Source organism: Micropterus dolomieu, linkage group LG12 (genome assembly GCF_021292245.1).
Source record: "Micropterus dolomieu isolate WLL.071019.BEF.003 ecotype Adirondacks linkage group LG12, ASM2129224v1, whole genome shotgun sequence".
NCBI classification, from domain to species: domain Eukaryota; kingdom Metazoa; phylum Chordata; class Actinopteri; order Centrarchiformes; family Centrarchidae; genus Micropterus; species Micropterus dolomieu.
The window spans coordinates 31,636,090-31,654,046 of record NC_060161.1 but is presented as its reverse complement, the minus strand read 5'-3'; the positions used below and the strand labels follow the sequence as shown (position 1 = coordinate 31,654,046).

At 37.2% G+C, this 17,957-nt stretch overlaps 4 protein-coding genes across 5 annotated transcripts; 3 read left to right on the top strand and 1 right to left on the bottom strand.

The window, feature by feature from the left end:
• Positions 1 to 3,356, top strand: LOC123979916 (butyrophilin-like protein 10). Its single transcript, XM_046064023.1, has 4 exons — positions 1 to 43; positions 1,222 to 1,563; positions 2,208 to 2,498; positions 2,905 to 3,356. The coding sequence occupies exons 1-4, from the start codon at positions 1 to 3 to the stop codon at positions 3,354 to 3,356; spliced, it is 1,128 nt and encodes a 375-aa protein (XP_045919979.1).
• Positions 3,357 to 5,969: 2,613 nt separating this feature from the next.
• Positions 5,970 to 6,812, top strand: LOC123979915 (butyrophilin subfamily 2 member A2-like). Its single transcript, XM_046064022.1, has 2 exons — positions 5,970 to 6,357; positions 6,481 to 6,812. Exons 1-2 carry the CDS (start codon positions 5,970 to 5,972, stop codon positions 6,810 to 6,812), a joined length of 720 nt encoding a protein of 239 aa, XP_045919978.1.
• A 618-nt stretch (positions 6,813 to 7,430) lies between these two features.
• Positions 7,431 to 7,955, top strand: LOC123979914 (golgin subfamily A member 6-like protein 7). Its single transcript, XM_046064021.1, has one exon. It carries the CDS (start codon positions 7,431 to 7,433, stop codon positions 7,953 to 7,955), a length of 525 nt encoding a protein of 174 aa, XP_045919977.1.
• A 3,966-nt stretch (positions 7,956 to 11,921) lies between these two features.
• On the bottom strand, positions 11,922 to 15,872 carry LOC123980345 (butyrophilin subfamily 1 member A1-like). 2 transcript variants are annotated; one of them, XM_046064688.1, is made up of 6 exons: positions 15,632 to 15,872; positions 15,139 to 15,480; positions 13,781 to 14,062; positions 13,567 to 13,689; positions 13,200 to 13,208; positions 11,922 to 13,154 (listed from the first exon to the last, which is right to left on the bottom strand). In XM_046064688.1, the coding sequence occupies exons 1-6, from the start codon at positions 15,744 to 15,746 to the stop codon at positions 12,640 to 12,642; spliced, it is 1,386 nt and encodes a 461-aa protein (XP_045920644.1). In that variant the 5' UTR covers positions 15,747 to 15,872; the 3' UTR covers positions 11,922 to 12,639. The 2 variants fall into 2 exon arrangements, with proteins under 2 accessions (XP_045920644.1, XP_045920643.1); XM_046064687.1 differs by having other exon boundaries at positions 11,922 to 13,208; positions 15,632 to 15,868.
• Positions 15,873 to 17,957: the final 2,085 nt, after the last annotated feature.

The window sequence follows — 17,957 nt, the reverse complement described above, 5'->3', positions numbered from 1 at the left end:
ATGCAAAGACCCACTAAGGATGACTGTCTGAGCCGTGTAACAGGTAGGCTATGTTAGTTTTTAAATTAAATCTTCCAGCTGTGCTTTCTAAAGATTTAATCAAATGGGGATATTTTTCACTTACATATAATTACTAAACATTGTTTTACACAAGGGTAGAAAACAAGAAAAGCTGTGGCTATTATGTATGTAAAAATAGAGCATATGGTAGGTATGTTTTCACTGCTGTAAGCTAAAAAAAGATTGATCAAGGTTGATCAGGGGTTTATTTGGCTTCAACTCCAATCTCCCGAATTGAGAATTTGTAGCACTTAAAGGAATATTCTGTTGGAAAACAGATGGTATATAAAAATATATATATAATTATGCCAATCATGGAAATACAGTGACTGATAAATTTATGTGAACATATCATACTCAAAATTACTCAAAATTATTTTATTGTGGTTGCTTCTACACCACATGCATATAAATCTTACATGATGAAATATGAGTATTAATCAATGAATTAAATATGATGAAAAATAATAGATAATTTAAAGTGAAGTGAAATGATCTATCATTTACTTCATGACCAATGTTGGAATTTGGTGTAAGATGTTTTGTGCACAAGAAATGCAGTCAAACATTATTTTCTTTTTTGACAAAGTGAAACGTACTGTAGAGTTGTATTTCAATAGAAAAGTCACCAGGAACCAGATATTGAATTTGATCTACTTATTTTATGTATTGGAATGACACTGAGATCTTAGTTGCTTACATATAGTATTATCTAGTATGATTTTCCTTTAAAGTAACATTTCACTACTGATTTATTTCAGTTGCAGAACACCACAATGCTTTGCCTGATGGATGGTCCCTCCTTTAAACCTCTGCTCAGTTCCTTCAGTGCTGTGGTTTTGCATCACACAGTTATCTTCCTTGTCCTAACACAATGCTGTGCAGGTAACCTGCACACAAATACAAAATATTTATTAAAGGAATTGTTCAACATTTTGGGAATTATTCTTAACTCTCTCTGGTGCAGAGCTCAATATACTCCCATATTTATAAATATGAAGCTGAAGTTGTAAACAAAACAGATCAAAATTTCTCTGGTGCAAAAAGAGCTCTGATGCTAACTCAGTATGATGATGCAGATAATGAATTTATTGTCTTTAAAACCCACCTCACTGGAGCAAGAGTGATCCCGACAGCAAGATGTAAAATCCTTTTCCTCAGGTCAGTCCCAGGTGGTTGGTCCATCTCAGTCATTAGTAGCATTGGTTGGTGTTGACATCAGTTTGCCATGCTACCTGGAACCTGCTGTGGATGCTTCAGACATGACAGTGGAGTGGGCGAGACCTGACCTGGACCCTAGGTTTGTCCATGTGTGGCGTGATGGTGCGGTACTGGAGAATAAAAAACATCCGTCCTACGACGGAAGAGCTTCACTCTCTATAAACAACCTGAAGCACGGAGACATTTCACTGAAACTCTCCCAAGTGAAACTCTCTGATGGGGGAAAATACAAATGCTTCATTCCTACTTTGGGTAGAGAATCTACTGTTGAGCTTTTTGTTGGTGAGTAAATATGCACTATTTAGATACTGCATAGTGTCCTTTCTTTGTAAGCTTGACAAATAAGATTAAAACAATTGGAATTTTATTATGCATGTCAAACAGGGAACAGAGTTTTTACACATATTTCTGGCTGGATCTGTAAAGATGTATCATGTCTTGTGTAAATGTCAGATGTGTGACTTTATGAGGGGAGTTTATGGGTATGTCCATCCATCCATCCATCCATCATCAGCCGCTTATCCTGCGTATCCAGACTTACAAAATGAGATTGGAGATAAAACTACCTTTGCATGCTGTCTGAGGGAGGGAATGAAAATGCACAATAAAAAATAAGAAGCATCAGGGTCGATTATGTTTCAAAAATGTCAGGGAAATGACCCACCTCTCCCACAAATGGTGTGAGGTGTAGGGGTAAAACAGGATTCACAGTGAGCATAGAACCAAAGGAATAGGGACTATGGAAAAAGAAAATAAGGATGTACTAATGTTCCAGATTCACATTTTGAGTTGGATGTGCAAAAGCATTCATGGTGTAATTTTCACAAGTTAGAAAAATCATAGTTCTATCCACCTGATATTTACCTGCTAGGTCTTATTATTTTGTATTTAAACCACATTTTTATATTCCTGCTCTATATCATTAGGTGTCGTCTCATTCATAACAATCAGCTTAGTGAGGACTGAGAAAGACAAAGTCAGCAGTGGAGAGCTAGAATGTACATCTGAAGGCTGGTATCCAGAGCCTGAGGTGTTTTGGCTGGACGGTGAGGGAAACCTCCTCTCTGCTGGACCTACAGAGACAGTCAGAGGTCCTGATTACCTCTATACTGTCAGCAGCAGAGTGACTGTGGAGAAGAGACACAGCAACAACTTCACCTGTAGAGTCCAACAGAAGGACATCAACCAGACCAGAGAGACAGAAATCCGAATTCTAGGTGAGAGTTCACTTGTCAAGTGACAACTGATTTTCTAGAAATGTCATGTTGTGGTTGTGTTTGTCATTTCAGAGGATTTCTTCATGGGCCCTTCCTGTTCTGTTGTTCCTATTGTTGTGGCCTTTACAGTTGGCTTCCTGCTTTTTTCTGGAGTTTGCTTTCTTCTATGGAAACTAAGACAAAACAAAGGTGGTGAGTTACATCATGGATTGACTTGTTTCATTGACTGATGTAGAGGGATTTCCCCAACACACAGTATTTTTTCTGTGTCATGCTAAACTTGGACAAGAGCATGGATTTTATGTGAGAAGTGCAATGAGTGCCAAAATAAATCCAACACATTGCTCATGAACACAGCAGATCTGACCTTTCAATTCAACAGTTTCCTTCCTCTGTTTGTGTACAGATCCCAAGATGCACCAGAGAGAGCTGCTCATCAGAGGAAGTACAAAAGTAAAGGATTTGGTTCAGGAAAGCTTACAGGAGAAAGAGGAAGAGCAGAAGGACCTGGTGCATGTGATTTCAGTACTGATGCAACAGAAGAAAGAACTGGAGATCTTGAGGGACAAACACATATCACAGCTGACGGAGGTGGAGGGAGAGTGGACAGAGATTGAGAAGGAACTCAAGCCAATAAATAGTAAATACAGTTGGAAAAAAGAGGACAGACAGCGCACTCTATCAGATGTCAAACTGGAACTGGAAAAGAAAAAGACAGAATACAATAAATCTTTACAGAGCAACGTGGAAACACTAAAGAAAACAGAGGATGTGATTACAAGAATGACGGAAAAGAAGAAAAAAGTAGAAAACCAGATTGATAAAATTAAGGAACAACTTGAGAAGACAAAGATATGAAGAGAGATAATATTAATACATATATAAATACACTCTTTATGATCAGATTGTAATGTAAATATGAACATAATTGTCTCTATTTGACTTTGATTTCTCATTACAAACATAACCCTTTAAGTCCAGTCTGTTCTCATCTCAGGGCGTCAAAAACGCTTTCAGAAAAAGTGATGGTTGCTCACTCTAGGGAGTGGGATTATGTTGTGCAGGTTTCCCCTACGCGGGGCATAGCAGTTGGTCTGTAGGATAAAATATATTGTAATTTGGCTGGTGATGAAAATAATCAACCTGAACCTGAAGCAAATCTGATAAAAACATAAAGTTAAATATTCATCTTTAATTTTGATCTGAAAGGGTCACACCACTGATTTTACACAAGTTCAGTGTTTTCATCCATTTGTAGGCTACTAACATTTAGTAAAAAGCATGCATTACAAAATGTATGCATGTCATTTGAAGGACTTCAGCATAGGCAGGGAGAGTCCAACTAAACACACAACTGAGCTGCATGATGGGAAATGAAGGATCCAGTATGTTAGGGATATCAGAGACTAAAACGCAGAATGTGCTGCTGGACTGATTTTGGAAATTAATTTGACCTTGTAGGAAATCTGGGATTCATACAGTTGGCAAGTTTGAGGACAACTTCTACACATCTGCTATTAGATGGTTTACTGTGCAGCGAGTATCATGTATGAAGTTAAACAGTTATTTATTCACATACAGATGGTGAAAGTGAAAGAAGCTGCATATCTAACTGATATCAGTCTCAGATTAAATATTAAGCCATTTACTGTGATGGGATGATGCAACCAGCAGTCTGTGCAATTCTAAACTTTTTTAGTTTTCTTATTAATAATCTTAATCTTAATTTATCAAACATTTGTTGTAAAGATCCACTAAGTCTTTAGTTTTTTTCTATTTTTCAGTTAAGAAGCGGATACAATACTTGCACAAAGGGAACACATATTTATGAAAGGGGTCAAAGTACTTTTTTTTTTTTAAAGAACTTTGGCCGTACGGCTTCGTAGTCTCTTTGAAGAACAGAATCGGGGATACAGCAGGTACCTTTTGTACTTATATTTTTCAAATTTAATGGTACTTTCACCCTATTTTCATTCTGGTGTGTGTCATTGAATAATTGGGTGTAAAAGCAAATTGGTTATTTACATAGTTTACAAATGCTACTTTCTTACAGTGTATTTGGCTTGTTTATATTTGGAGTTTTCTAGCTTTGACACTTTTGATTTGTGTTTTATTTCTTCACTGATGGCGTAAGTTTCTTATTTCACAAATAAACTTAAAACTTATTTATTTACTTATTGGTATTTCTTTACTAAGTTAGGCCTATTTAGTAAAAAAAAATGGAGTGCAATGTAACTTTACAGCTATCTATTCTACTGTCTCGATTGTAGCTGTTGCAATGTAAATGAAACTAGTTCTCACAATGTTATTGCAGCATGAAGGGCAAGTGGCCTTAAAATTAGGTTATTTATATATCATGGTTTGAGTGGCATTCATTAACTTATTTTTAATGTATCAGCTTTCTTTTTAAAGACTTATAATAAAACATATACAAAACATGTAACTTCAAAATGTTGGTAGAAAACAAAATGTGCCCAGAAAATGTGCTTCTAACAGATAGAGTAGGAGTAGTGGCAACACGAGGAGTGCTGAATCATTCTTTACTATGTCATATATTTAATAATATGACATAGTTCCTCTGGGCAGTCAGTGTTTTCCTACCGAGCAGCAGAGACCTAGAACACTACACCCACTGAACTACAAAATATTTCTTCTCTCACTTCATTCTCTAAGCCGATAAAACAGTGCTTACTGGATAATCAAATGTGCTGTCACGTAGTGTTTCTGTCATAGTCTGCATATTGTTTTTACAAATGACTGTGCTCAAATGTAAATGTCTGTGTCATCTTATTTGTGCTTGTGTGATTTTGTCTGTGCTATACGTTTGTTCATTTAAACTGTTTTCTGTGTGGACTCCCTCGTTGCTGTGCTCTTCAGCGAGCTGGGCAAAACATTTTGTGCTCTGTGTTTATGTCATTTGTGCTTTTATGTTTTATCCATTCTCCTGTGTTCTCTGTTTGTGTTTATGTGGCGAAGTCTGTATGCAATGTTTTCTATTTCTATTTTTTGTTATGCCATCAACCTGCCAGGGACTGCAGATGAAAATGACTTGTGGCTCTATGCTGCAGATTTGATGGGACATTCCAAGCGCACAGAAATGATTTGTTGTTTCTGCTTGTAATTAATTCCCTCCCTAGAATATTATTCGGTATCTAGCTAACTATAGCTGAAGCCATTTTGACCCTTTCTTTCTGGCAATTAACATTTCAAAAGTTTATTATTTCCCCAGAACTCCAGGATGCTTTGCCTAAATGACGGACTGCTCCTTAATAAACCTGAGCTCAGTTCCTTCAGTGTTTTGGTTTTCCAGCACACTGTGATCCTGCTTCTCCTGACATACTCTTTTAGAGGTAACTTAAACACAAACACCAGCACTGAGTGAAGCCAAACTTAAATAGGGGTAAAACAAATAATTGGCATATTTTTAAGATATAAATATCAGTATCAAAGCAAGCATTAATTTGGTACACAATGTATTTCTGTGTGCAGGATTTCAAATTGGTTCTGTGTCTTCCAGGCCAGTCTCACGGGGTTGGAGCATCTCAAACAATAGTAGCAGTAGTTGGTGAGGATGTTATCTTGCCTTGCCACCTGGAACCTGCAGCAGATGTTGTTTCCAAGAGTCTGGAGTGGGGGAGACCTGATCTGGAACCCAGATTTGTCCATGTGTGGCATGAAGGTCAAAACCTTCTGGTTAACCAAAACCCGTCTTACAAAGGAAGAACATCACTCTCCTCTGAGAAGCTGAAGCATGGAGACCTTTCACTGAAACTCTCTGCAGTGAAACACTCTGATAATGGAATATACAGATGTTACTTTCCCTCACAGAGTAAAGAATCTACTGTTGAGCTTGTTGTTGGTGAGTGGGTTTCAGTTTTTAACACTCCTGTACATAGAAAACAGTTGCATCAGATTTAGTGGGCTGTAGCTGATTTATTTATTTGTGTAACAAATATTTTTTCTGCATTCTTCCCATCATCAGGTTCTGTCTCCTCACCAGTCATAGCAGGGACTAAATTAAACAGCAGCAGTGTGGTGTTACAGTGTGAGTCTGCAGGCTGGTATCCAGAGCCTGAGGTGTTTTGGCTGGACGGTGAGGGAAACCTCCTCTCTGCTGGACCTACAGAGACAGTCAGAGGTCCTGATGACCTCTATACTGTCAGCAGCAGAGTGACTGTGGAGAAGAGACACAGCAACAGCTTCACTTGTAGAGTCCAACAGAAGGACATCAAGCAGACCAGAGAGACAAACATTCAGATTTCTGGTATTTTCCCCCCTAATATCCACATTTCTTTTCAGCCTTCAAACAGCTGAGTGGTGGATTTATATTACTAATATTCTGTTGTGTGTTTTATCATTTCAGATGTTTACTTTGCAACCTCATCTTTTTGTGCTGCTTGTGTCAACATTGCAGTAGTTACTTTCCTCATTTTAATTTTTCTTTATTTTATCTTTGTTTTGTGGAAATGGAGACAAAACCAAACCAAAGGTTAGTTAAACAGCCGAACACCAGATGTCACTGGTGGCTACATCATTACGAATTCAAACAACTTAAGGATGTTTTTTTATTTTATGTTGCTGTCTTGGCAACGTCACCCTTGATCACCTCACTGATCTCAACAGGTCTTACCTGGTTAATATGTCAATATTAATGTCCTGTGCTGGGATTGGTTCCAGCTCCCTGTGACTCTGAAAATGAATCGAAGTTCTGAAGACTGTGTTAGTTTATCAGGCATAGGTTCCTGTTACAAATACAAATGCATTAAAATATATTTTTAATAAAATAATATTGTTTTAATCTTATTTTATTTCTCTCTTAATTAATTAGTGTTTTTTTTTTAATCTTAATTTTCTATTCTGTCTCTGTGCTGTTCATTTCAACATTTTCATTTATAAACAATGCCCAGTTTTTATATTCTCACAGAAACAAAGATGCGCCATAACGCTGAAACTGAAAAGAGAGAGAGAGAGCAGCTTGTGGCACAAAGTAAGGAAATGGAGGATTTGGAGGAGAAAAAGGCAAAACTTGAAGAAGAGTTACAGAAGAAAGAGGAAGAGCAGAAAGACTTGGAACAGGTGGTTAATATACTGATGGAACAAAGCAGGGCACTACAAAACCAGAGGGATCAGCTCCAACATCAAAAGGAGGACATGCAGAAAAACATGGCAGATATTGAGAACAAGATTCAGTCAGTGGAGAAGATGGCAGAAAGTGACCGAGCTCAGGGATACTACGAAATGAAAAGTATCACATTAACGGCCAAAAGACAGCTGCAGGACAGAAAACATGAAGATATAAAACTTCACTATCAAACACACACACTACTGAACAAAACAAACAGTTTGTTAGATGGAATGACAGACAGGAAGAAGGAGGTGGAGAACCACAAGGAGAAAATCAACGAGCAGCTGGAGGAGATTCAGAGGAAACTTCAGACAACAAAGTCTAAGTTTTAGTGATAAAAAATACACACTGCTGTTTGGGGTCACTAAAAAAAGTCCTTGTTTTCAAAAGAGAAGCACCGTTTTTGCACATTATCTTTTTAGATGTGGAATTGTCACCTGCTGTCTGAATTGTGTGTTTTCCTTTCCATTCATAAAAACATGTCCACCATAAATTGGTTCTTTGTTGTGTGTTGACCTTTTGAAGAAGAAATATTGACAGTGGAGGAGACACTGCACATGTGAGAAATGTCATGGTAGAAAAAAAAAATTATTTAATTTAAACAATGTTTTGCATCTTTAATAAAAATGCACTGCAGCATATTAAGCAATTTATTCTTAAATGATGAATCAATTGTTGATTATGGATATCAATTATTTAATTTCCATTTTCACACACAGTGCAGCCTGCCAAGCCAAAGGATTTGTCAGATAGCAAAAATGTGGATAGGGTGAAGTCCAGTGCTATCTAAACAATGTGTAACATGTTAGACAATACCATATAACAAACTTAATTTATAGAGCACTTATCAAAATGGAGTACAAAGTGCTTCACACAGAGAGAGACGACATGAACATCATGGTAACTGATAAATTCCTGAACAATAACAAACTCTTTTCAAAGTGAATTCAGTTTCACAAACTATAAGACGAGGTAGAAACGGTAAGCAGTAAAATAAACAGCTGGCTCAGGTAAAATCAGGACTTGCTGTCTGTTAAAAATAGGTTTTAGATTACCTACTTTGAGAGTTGTGTGAAGAGAGTTTAGTGGTTACTGATCACAACGTTTGTAATATTTTGGGGAACAGAGAAACTGAACTGTTGCATTACTCCTGTATACATCCTTTCAAGCGTGAAAGATTAGGTGTGATTAGTTTCAACGGACCAGCAGAAATAACATAAAATATAAAATAAAACATAAATTTATTGCACTTAAAACTATGAAGTAAATACAAATGTTGCAACCTACATACCTTTACTGTGTGCCAAAGCTTTAGCTTATTCAGAGTGCAGTAAAAATTACAGCCAAAGTTGTAACTAGCTAATTCCAATAGTGTACCCCATTGAAACCTGAACTGATTTACAATTATATAAAAAAATGAATTATATAAAAAAATATGATGCAAATTAATGACAATGGGCATAAACGAGAAACCAGTTTGCAAAAGGTTCCTATGTACATATCGAATGTGCACAAACAGGCATTGGGGGAATGCTCTCTCGGCTGCAGTCTGAATGGAAGCGGTGTGGTGCAAATTCACAACAATCACCGTTAAGGGGGTCTCCAGTACCTGCCACTGCTGTGCTGATCACTGTGCTGATTCCACATGTATTTTTGGTGCCACGTTTAGCAGTTCTCACACAATTGGTAGTCCTGCATCTGTGAAACCCAGAGGTGCTGTGCTCCCTGTGTATGGTTAAACCGCACTCCACTGGTTATAGTTAGTTCCTCGGTTAGGAGGAATCTCTTTTTGTTATATTGTGTTCTTTCATTCTCCTGTTGTTCCCTCCATTTCCATCACCTGACCTTCCCTGTACACCTGCTCATCTGCTAATCTGTTCCTGCTTTCCCCTCATAAATCTTACATTATGTTTCATTCCCTGCCAAACTGTCTATTCATACGCCCATCTGTCCGAGCTTTTGCTCTGCCTGCCTGACCCTTGGACTTCTGCCTCTCATTTTTAAAGATAAGATTGCCAGTTCAGATGCCTGGAGTGGAGTGCAGGACCATGCAAAGACCTTTGGAGGTGTCAAAGTATAAAAGGAGCTCAATGAACGAGGTTTTAAATAGGGCTGTGCTCAAAATTTCGATACAGTAATATATCGTTAAGCATTCCTTGCTGATATGTGTATAGATACGAATGTTTTTGTATTGATACAGCAGTGAATGCTGAGACACAGCTTTGAAAAAGAAACAGAACGAAAAAAGACCATTTTAAGTTTGAAAGTTAAAGAACATTTTCTTTTCACCAAAGTCTTTGATTAGAAACTAAAGTATCTTCTTGTGGCTCCTGTATCACGATATGTATCTTATTGTGAGATTGCAGGGAATACTGAACTCTAGCTTTAAAACGTTGTGGCCTCACATGCTGAGGGGTTGCTAAGGATGCTGTTGCTGCTGTTGACACTACTTGAGGTGATCTGAGACTAGAGATATTAAAACAAACACTCTGACTCACTGTGACTGAGCTGCTGTAGTGCTGCAGCCGCTGCCAATAAGATGGAGATGCTCACAGAGACTGCTGCACACCAAGAGCTGCAGGTAGAGAAAATAAGATTCAAAAAATTGTGGGAAATAACCTGAGAAGGAAACAGTAATGGGGGAAAGGATGAGGGTGGCCATGGCAGGGGTAAGGGTGAGACAAACATTTATAGACAGAGGTGTGTGTGTGTGTGTGTGTGTGTGTGTGTTTCCTGCTTGCTTGCATGTCTACAATATGCAATATTGTTATTATGATTTTAGATATTGCATTGTGAGTCTGAGATATATTTGGATTTTGACTGATAATTTGTCCAATTTAAAAATCTAAATAAACTTAAATGTGTGTTCATTTTGTTGGCCCCTACACATAGTAGCACTAATCGTGTCAATGAGTGGATGATTTGTTGTAGGCATTGCTGTTGTTGTTTATAATAATTACATTGTGTGTTCCTACCTTTTGTGTCTTTATAAAGCAGCTGCATAGGGATCCACCGCCTTTTGCTGCCTCAAGATGCTCCTTCTTTTTTTTTAATTCTACTATTAGGTATCTTTGCACTGCAGAATACACACACACACACACACACACATACCTTTTCCTGAAATCTTCTATCTATTTAGGGATGTATCTCTTGATGTATGGAATATTATTCATTTTACAATCTAGACATTTTTAGATTTATTTCCAGAGAGATATTTCTGAGTACATATTGGTTTTGCTGTTGTACACGTACATAAAAAAGGCTAGAACCCTCGACACCAGTCAAACTCTTCTCCCTCAAACAGCAAGAAAGAAGTGAACAGAGCATGCACCATTGTTTATATTACTATGTGTAGAAATAATGTTAGCTGTCATCTAACAGTGATTAGCTAGCAACTACTGTGCATGCCCTCTTCGTGTTGTTTACGTAAAATACATCCCATAACAAACACACCGCTGCAAACCCCACTTACCGGCAGAGCGGTTAGAGGGCTCGCACCAGATGAGGTCGTCAGGTGAAAGGTAATTTTATGTAAGGGTAATTGTTATTTTTTTTTACTAATAGTTTGATTTTGTAGACCTTCACAAAAGGGCCTTGACAAAAAGGGGTGGGGTATAAAAAAGACATTATGCCTTTACAAAAGGGCACTTTGGGCATCAAGGGCCAACGATGCAGATGCCTCAACCTACAAAACTGCAGCATGTTTTGCACAATTCAGTTTTAAGTATTTCCGCATTCAGTTTTAAACTAGCCAATGGCAGGCAGCTGGTGGAAGTAACATTTTTAGGACGGTATCATAAAACTCAGTGTTATTGAGTTGTGTTGGTTGGATCATTACCAAAACAGACATTCAGAGATGATTACCCTGAAGTTTACTGTCTAGGCAAGTTTGATTTTTCAAGAGATTAATGTTGTCCTGTTGATTTATTTTTATGTATTAATTCAGTGATTCAGTTACTTATTTTTAAATTAACTAAATCAACTTTAGAGTCCCCTGTCTGCCCAAAACACAGCAGACAAGTTCAGTAAAATACTTTTTTGTCTTCCAGATGAAAAAGAAAACCGAACAGTGGTGTGTAGCAGAATATAATCTAACCTCGGAGAAGTACAGGACAACAGATGTTGGTCTTGAAAGGTTTAAAATTTTGAAATTACATGAAGCACCAACTCAAAGAAAATGTTGTTATATGTTCCCGAACATATAACAACAGCTTTTCTGTTTTATTTGCCAAAAAAGGTTTTATAAATTATATTTGAAGACTAACAATGTCATTCCAGAGTATCACACCAAAACTTTACATTGTTCGGATCAACCTCCTGTTTTATTGTACCTCCTCATCAGCACCGTTGACACCATTTCACGGGTTGGTCTGCTGCTGTTGGAGTTGAGAAAACACCAACTCTGACAAACACAAAGGTAAAATCATCCATTCACTAATTTGTTCAAATCACTGACAGAGAATCTTTGAAAAAAAATCTAACATCACACGTTTATTCTGTGCTGTTTCTGGACATCCAGCATGATAAATTGTTATGTTACATCAAACACATGAAATAAAGAGTTGATTCCTCACAAATTCACACCCAAAACAAGTAAAATACAGTAAAAGCAGGCAACAAACAGTTAAAACATAGAAAACATTACTTCCAATTGAAAATAAACTGTAATAATACCAGTAATTGGGATACACTAGATGCACACAAACAACAATATACAGTCAGCTTCAAGATAGAAGCAAATGTCAGAACATCCTTTTACAAATTCAGTGTAATGTATTTCTATATTACAAAATACAGTCATAATTGAAAACAACATTAATAATAAACTGAAATTACAATATGTCTTTTGTAAAAGTAGTTGCAGCTTAATATGTCACGTCATGATCTGTCTTATGTAAAGGGATTCAGCATTTTCATTCCCATAATTGCACATTACATGTAAAAATGTTCGACTGTGTATTAATGTCTTATTACTAAGATAAACAAATCCTTATCAGCACCAGATATCATTAAAACTTAGACGTTGTTGTCTGTAGATAATTTAACGGGTCTAGTTTCCAGTCTTTCGTCTGTCTGAAGTTTCCTCTGAATCTCCTCCAGCTGCTCGTTGATTTTCTCCTTGTGGTTCTCCACCTCCTTCTTCCTGTCTGTCATTCCATCTAACAAACCGTTTGTTTTCATCAGTAGTGTTTGTGTTTGCAGGTCAAGTTTTGCATCTTCTAGTTTTCTATCCTGCAGCTGTCTTTTGGCCGTTAATGTGATACTTTTCATTTCGTAGTATCCCTGAGCTCGGTCACTTTCTGCCATCTTCTCCACTGACTGAATCTTGTTCTCAATATCTTCAATGTTTTTCTCCATGTCCTCCCTTTGATGTTGGAGCTGATCCCTCCGGTTTTGTAGTTCCTTGCTTTGTTCAATCAGTATATTAACCACCTGTTCCAAGTTTTTCTGCTCTTCGTCTTTCTTTTGTAACTCCTCTTCAAGTTTTGCCTTTTTCTCCTCCAAATCCTCCATTTCCTTACTTTGTGCCACGAGCTGCTCTCTCTCTCTCTTTTCAGTTTCAGCGTCATGGTGCATCTTTGTTTCTGTGCGAATATAAAATTGGGACATTATTATTAAAGAAATTTTGTGGAAATGAACAGCACAGAGACAGAATAGAAAAGTGAAGGCAAAAACATTTTTATTTTTTTTTAATCAGAGAAACGGGATATTATTTTCTTAAAAGATTGTGCCGCATTCACAGTCCCTGGACACCCTGGACAGGTCACCGGTGCATGCTAAACTCAAATATTAATATTTTAACCTATATATTGACACTGATAAACATTCTGATTTTCTCAATAAACACATCCCTAATTTGCTATATTTTTTAAACATGAGTTTGTAAAGATGTGTCCACCGGTGACATCTTGTGTTTGATCACAATCAAAGCTATGTACTCACCTGTGGTTTGGTTTTGTCTCCATTTCCACGTAAGAAAGACTCCTGCAAGACTAAAAATGAGGACAACAACCACGATAATGCTGACACGAGCAGCAGAAGTAGATGTGGCCACAAAGCAGTCAGCTGAAATCATAATACACACAACAGAATAGTAGTTATACATCAGCTGTTTAAAGGCTGAAATATAATAAATAAAGCAAGGATTCTGATATACCTGTAACCTGGATGTGTGTCTCTCTGATCTGGTTGATGTCCTTCTGTTGGACTCTACAGGTGAAGCTGTTGCTGTGTCTCTTCTCCACAGTCACTCTGCTGCTGACAGTATAGAGGTCATCAGGACCTCTGACTGTCTCTGTAGGTCCAGCAGAGAGGAGGTTTCCCTCACCGTCCAGCCAAAACACCTCAGGCTCTGGATACCAGCCCTCAGAGTCACAGTTTAAAATCACTACACTGCTGTTTAAGTAAATCCCTGCTAAGACAGGTGAGGAGACAGAACCTGATGACAGGAGAGAAGAGAAAAGACTGTGACACAATAATGGCACAAGCTACTTACAGCTGTAGAAAGAACGCCTCTCTCCCTCGTTCTCCATTCCTCCTTTAGTTTTTGGCTATCAGCGGACATGAACAACAAAGTCGGGTTGCGCATTCTCTTCATGGATGATGCGTTCAGTAACGAGTAACAGTGACGCAGCGTCACTTGGATTAGTAACTGTAATAATATAAAGTTTTAGAAAAGTAATTTGTTACACTACTAGTTACTGAGAAAAATAATAATATTAAATTAATGTGTTACAGAGTAATGCATTGCTGCCCAACACTGATCGTGACAGACCTGAAAGAGGTCTCCACAGAAAAATCTACTGGACCTAAATCTGCATAAATACTTGCTGAGAAAAGCTGCTTTCTGGGTAGACTATGGCACAATTAATTGATTTTAAATGAAATTCAAAGACATGAACTCGGCCCAAACAGAGAGATGATTGCAACATTAAAGGAACAGCCGGTACAAAACTATTATGTTAAACTTGCTGTAATCTTAAATTATTGATATGATTTAATTAAAAGTTTTACTTGAGGAAAACACTCCTGAAATTGATCTGAAACAATCAGCTAGAGAGAAGGCATACCACTCTGTTGCAGTTGTGTGAATTACTACAGAAATCAACTTGCAGAGAGCCTTTTAAACCAGACAAGTAAGAAAGTATGTAAATTATGTGTCATTATGCAGCTGAGTTACAATGTATTATGTCTTTTAATTTGGAGGACTTGCTGAGGAAAGCTGCTTTCTAGGTAGACTTAGGAACAATTAATTGATTTTAAATAATTTTCAATAAATGTTACAGACAGTAATTAATTTCCTTTAAAATAGAAACACCAAAATCACAGTACAGTTTAACTACTTTTAACTGAAGTTGATTTGACTTCTCTTGAAGATGGCTTTATGCAGCGATAAATGTTCCATGGTGTTTGGATCTTCATATAAGGGCATTAAATCAGACATTAAACCTGCTCCAGTGGAGCTGCTAAAATGTAAAGATATGTAGTGAGTGTTAAAAACTGAAACCCACTCACCAACAACAAGCTCAACAGTAGATTCTTTATCTTGAGAGGGAAAGTAACATCTATATATTCCATTATCAGAGTGTTTCACTGCAGAGAGTTTCAGTGAAAGGTCTCCGTGCCTCAGCTTCTCGATGGACAGTGATGTTCTTCCTTTGTAAGACGGGTTTTGGTTAACCAGAAGGTTTTGACCTTCATGCCACACATGGACAAATCTGGGTTCCAGATCAGGTCTCCCCCACTCCAGACTCTTGGAAACAACATCTGCTGCAGGTTCCAGGCGGCAAGGCAAGATAACATCCTCACCAACTACTGCCACTATTGTTTGAGACGCTCCAACCCCCTGAGACTGGCCTGGAAGACACAGAACAAATGTTTTATCCTGCATTCAGAACTAACTCATGTGTACAGAATTACTGCTCATATTTATATGAAAAGAATGCTGATTCTTTCTTCCCTCTTTCATTTTGACTTCACCCGGTGTTGATGTTTGTGTGTAAGTTACCTCTGAAAGAGTCTGTCAGTAGAAGGAGGATCACAGCTTGCTGGAAAACCCAAGCACTGAAGTAACCAAGCTTATCTTTAGGTCCAAAGAACAGTCCATTATTTAGGCAAAGCATCTTAGAGTTCTAAGAAATCAAAAAAATAAATAATAAATGCAACTTCCAAAAAGAATGTATGGAGCCTGATGTCGGCCATATGGTGTATCTGTATGATAAACTTGTGCTCTCAGATTTCGACCCGGAGGAGAAAGAAGTCCAAACTCCTTCCTTCAAAAAGCCTAATTAAAAGTAATGTAAATGTAAATGCTCCGTATTTGTATAGCGCCAGTCAGTAAATAGTCAGTATGTGCCATTTCTATTAACACTGAAATGTAAAAATATAACAGAAAGGCCATATCTTCGGCAACTTTGTACATGCTGTCACTTTAATGTAATGTCCTTGTGGATTTGTGAGAATAAGTATAATTTGCAGGGCAACAGCCACAGTTGAGACAGTGTAATAGAAAGGTGTTACTCTGCTGTCCAGTTTGTTCAAATAGTAACTCATAGTGCCATTTTTAGTGATTAAGTTTCAAGTTTTGTTACAGAAATGTTCTATTGCAGCAGGTAGTAACACAGGCAAAGAATCTTACAGCTTATACTGCCTACGAGAATGAATAAAACACATATAAAAGTATCAAAGCCAGAAATACTCAAATATAAATGAGCCACACGCGTTCAGAAACGCTGTTGCAGGTGGAGAAGCTCCATTTATCAGCTGTGTATAATAACCCGTTTCACAAACTTTAAAATAAAAGCTAGTGAGAACACCATTAAAATTGAAATAGAAATGAAAATACATTTACTTAACAAAAGGCCCCTTCCTGTTGTATCTCTCTCAGTCAGTTCTCTCCTGAAACTGCAAAGCTGTGCTCAAAGTCCTTGAATAATAAAAAAAAGTACTTTGACCCGGTTCAACATGTGTGTTCTTTTTTTTTTTTTCTCTCATTGACTGTATAAGATAATCAGAGAGAAAGTTATTGTATTTTGCAAATCTGCATGTCTGTTTTCTTTCAGGCCATAATACTAATTGAAGGCTTTTATACAGTAACGGGTATTTTCAGTTGTTCCTCCTCTCTAACGGACGTCCTGCAGCTGAGGTTGGTTGCCAGGTTAATAATCTATATCCTGAATAAAGATCCCGAGTTGGTGAGTTAATAAATAACAGGACAGAATTCTACTGTAATATCAAAACCTTTGAATATGCACACACTTCTCAGGGATGTTAAAAACATAGTTTAAGACAATTGTAATAACTTTATTTTATTTTTAATAAAGAGGACAGACATATTTAAATGGAAAACTTTATTAAGTTGTATATACACAATTGTAATTTTACATAGGTTAAACTCTGCCTGAGTAATTTAATTCTGGTGAAAAAAATAATGTAGAAGACATCATAATCAATGATAATGATTTATTAATTTAAAAAGCTACAGGAGTGTACTTCCTCACAGAGTAATACAGCTAATCATCATAAAATTTAAATATATATAAATAAACATTTGCAATGTAATCATTACACACAAAAAATAACAATCAAAGAGAAATAACATCTACTTTTTAGATATAATTATCAGTTAGTTAATTAATCAATTGTTAAATGCAGAGATGGTCCTGAACTCTCTAGGGCCCTAAGCAAATTTGTGCTATGGGGCCCTCCTGCCTGACTTTTGAGCCATGTGAACCAAGTAGCGAATCCCACCATCCACCCCAACCTCCTCCTGGAAACAGAGACCGATCACCTTCAAAATAAAATGTCTGAGTCTGTTGGAGCAACGTGACTAGCCTTAATTTAAATAGAGTTTTCACCACGAGAGTCTCTACGTGGTGCTTATGTGCAATCTGTACATAAAGCGGGTCTCCATCAGCCTACAATGGTCATAAACAATATAATAATATATAAAGCACTGTTTTCACTGTTCAAGCCGCTTTACTTTCAGAGAAATTAGAATTTTTCTACCCGTGCCTGATATCAGTTGGCATAACCAGCTGTAACAATATTTGGTAAAGCGTTATGTATGTAGTCAGGATATCCCGAACTCAAATGTGTGTTGTTGCCAGGAATAATTTATTTAACATGGTTCCAGCAAGCATAAGTCATTTCTAGTACAATTCAAAATCACAGAATAACATAATTTCCCTAGCATTTTAGACATGTTTTATAGGCTACTTCCTGAAAAATAAAATCTAATTAATCTTTTTTCCATACTGTACTTAATTTGTTGGGTTAAGACCATTTTGAAAACTGAACGTTGTCCCATGTGTGTTGTCACGCCAAGTTCACCA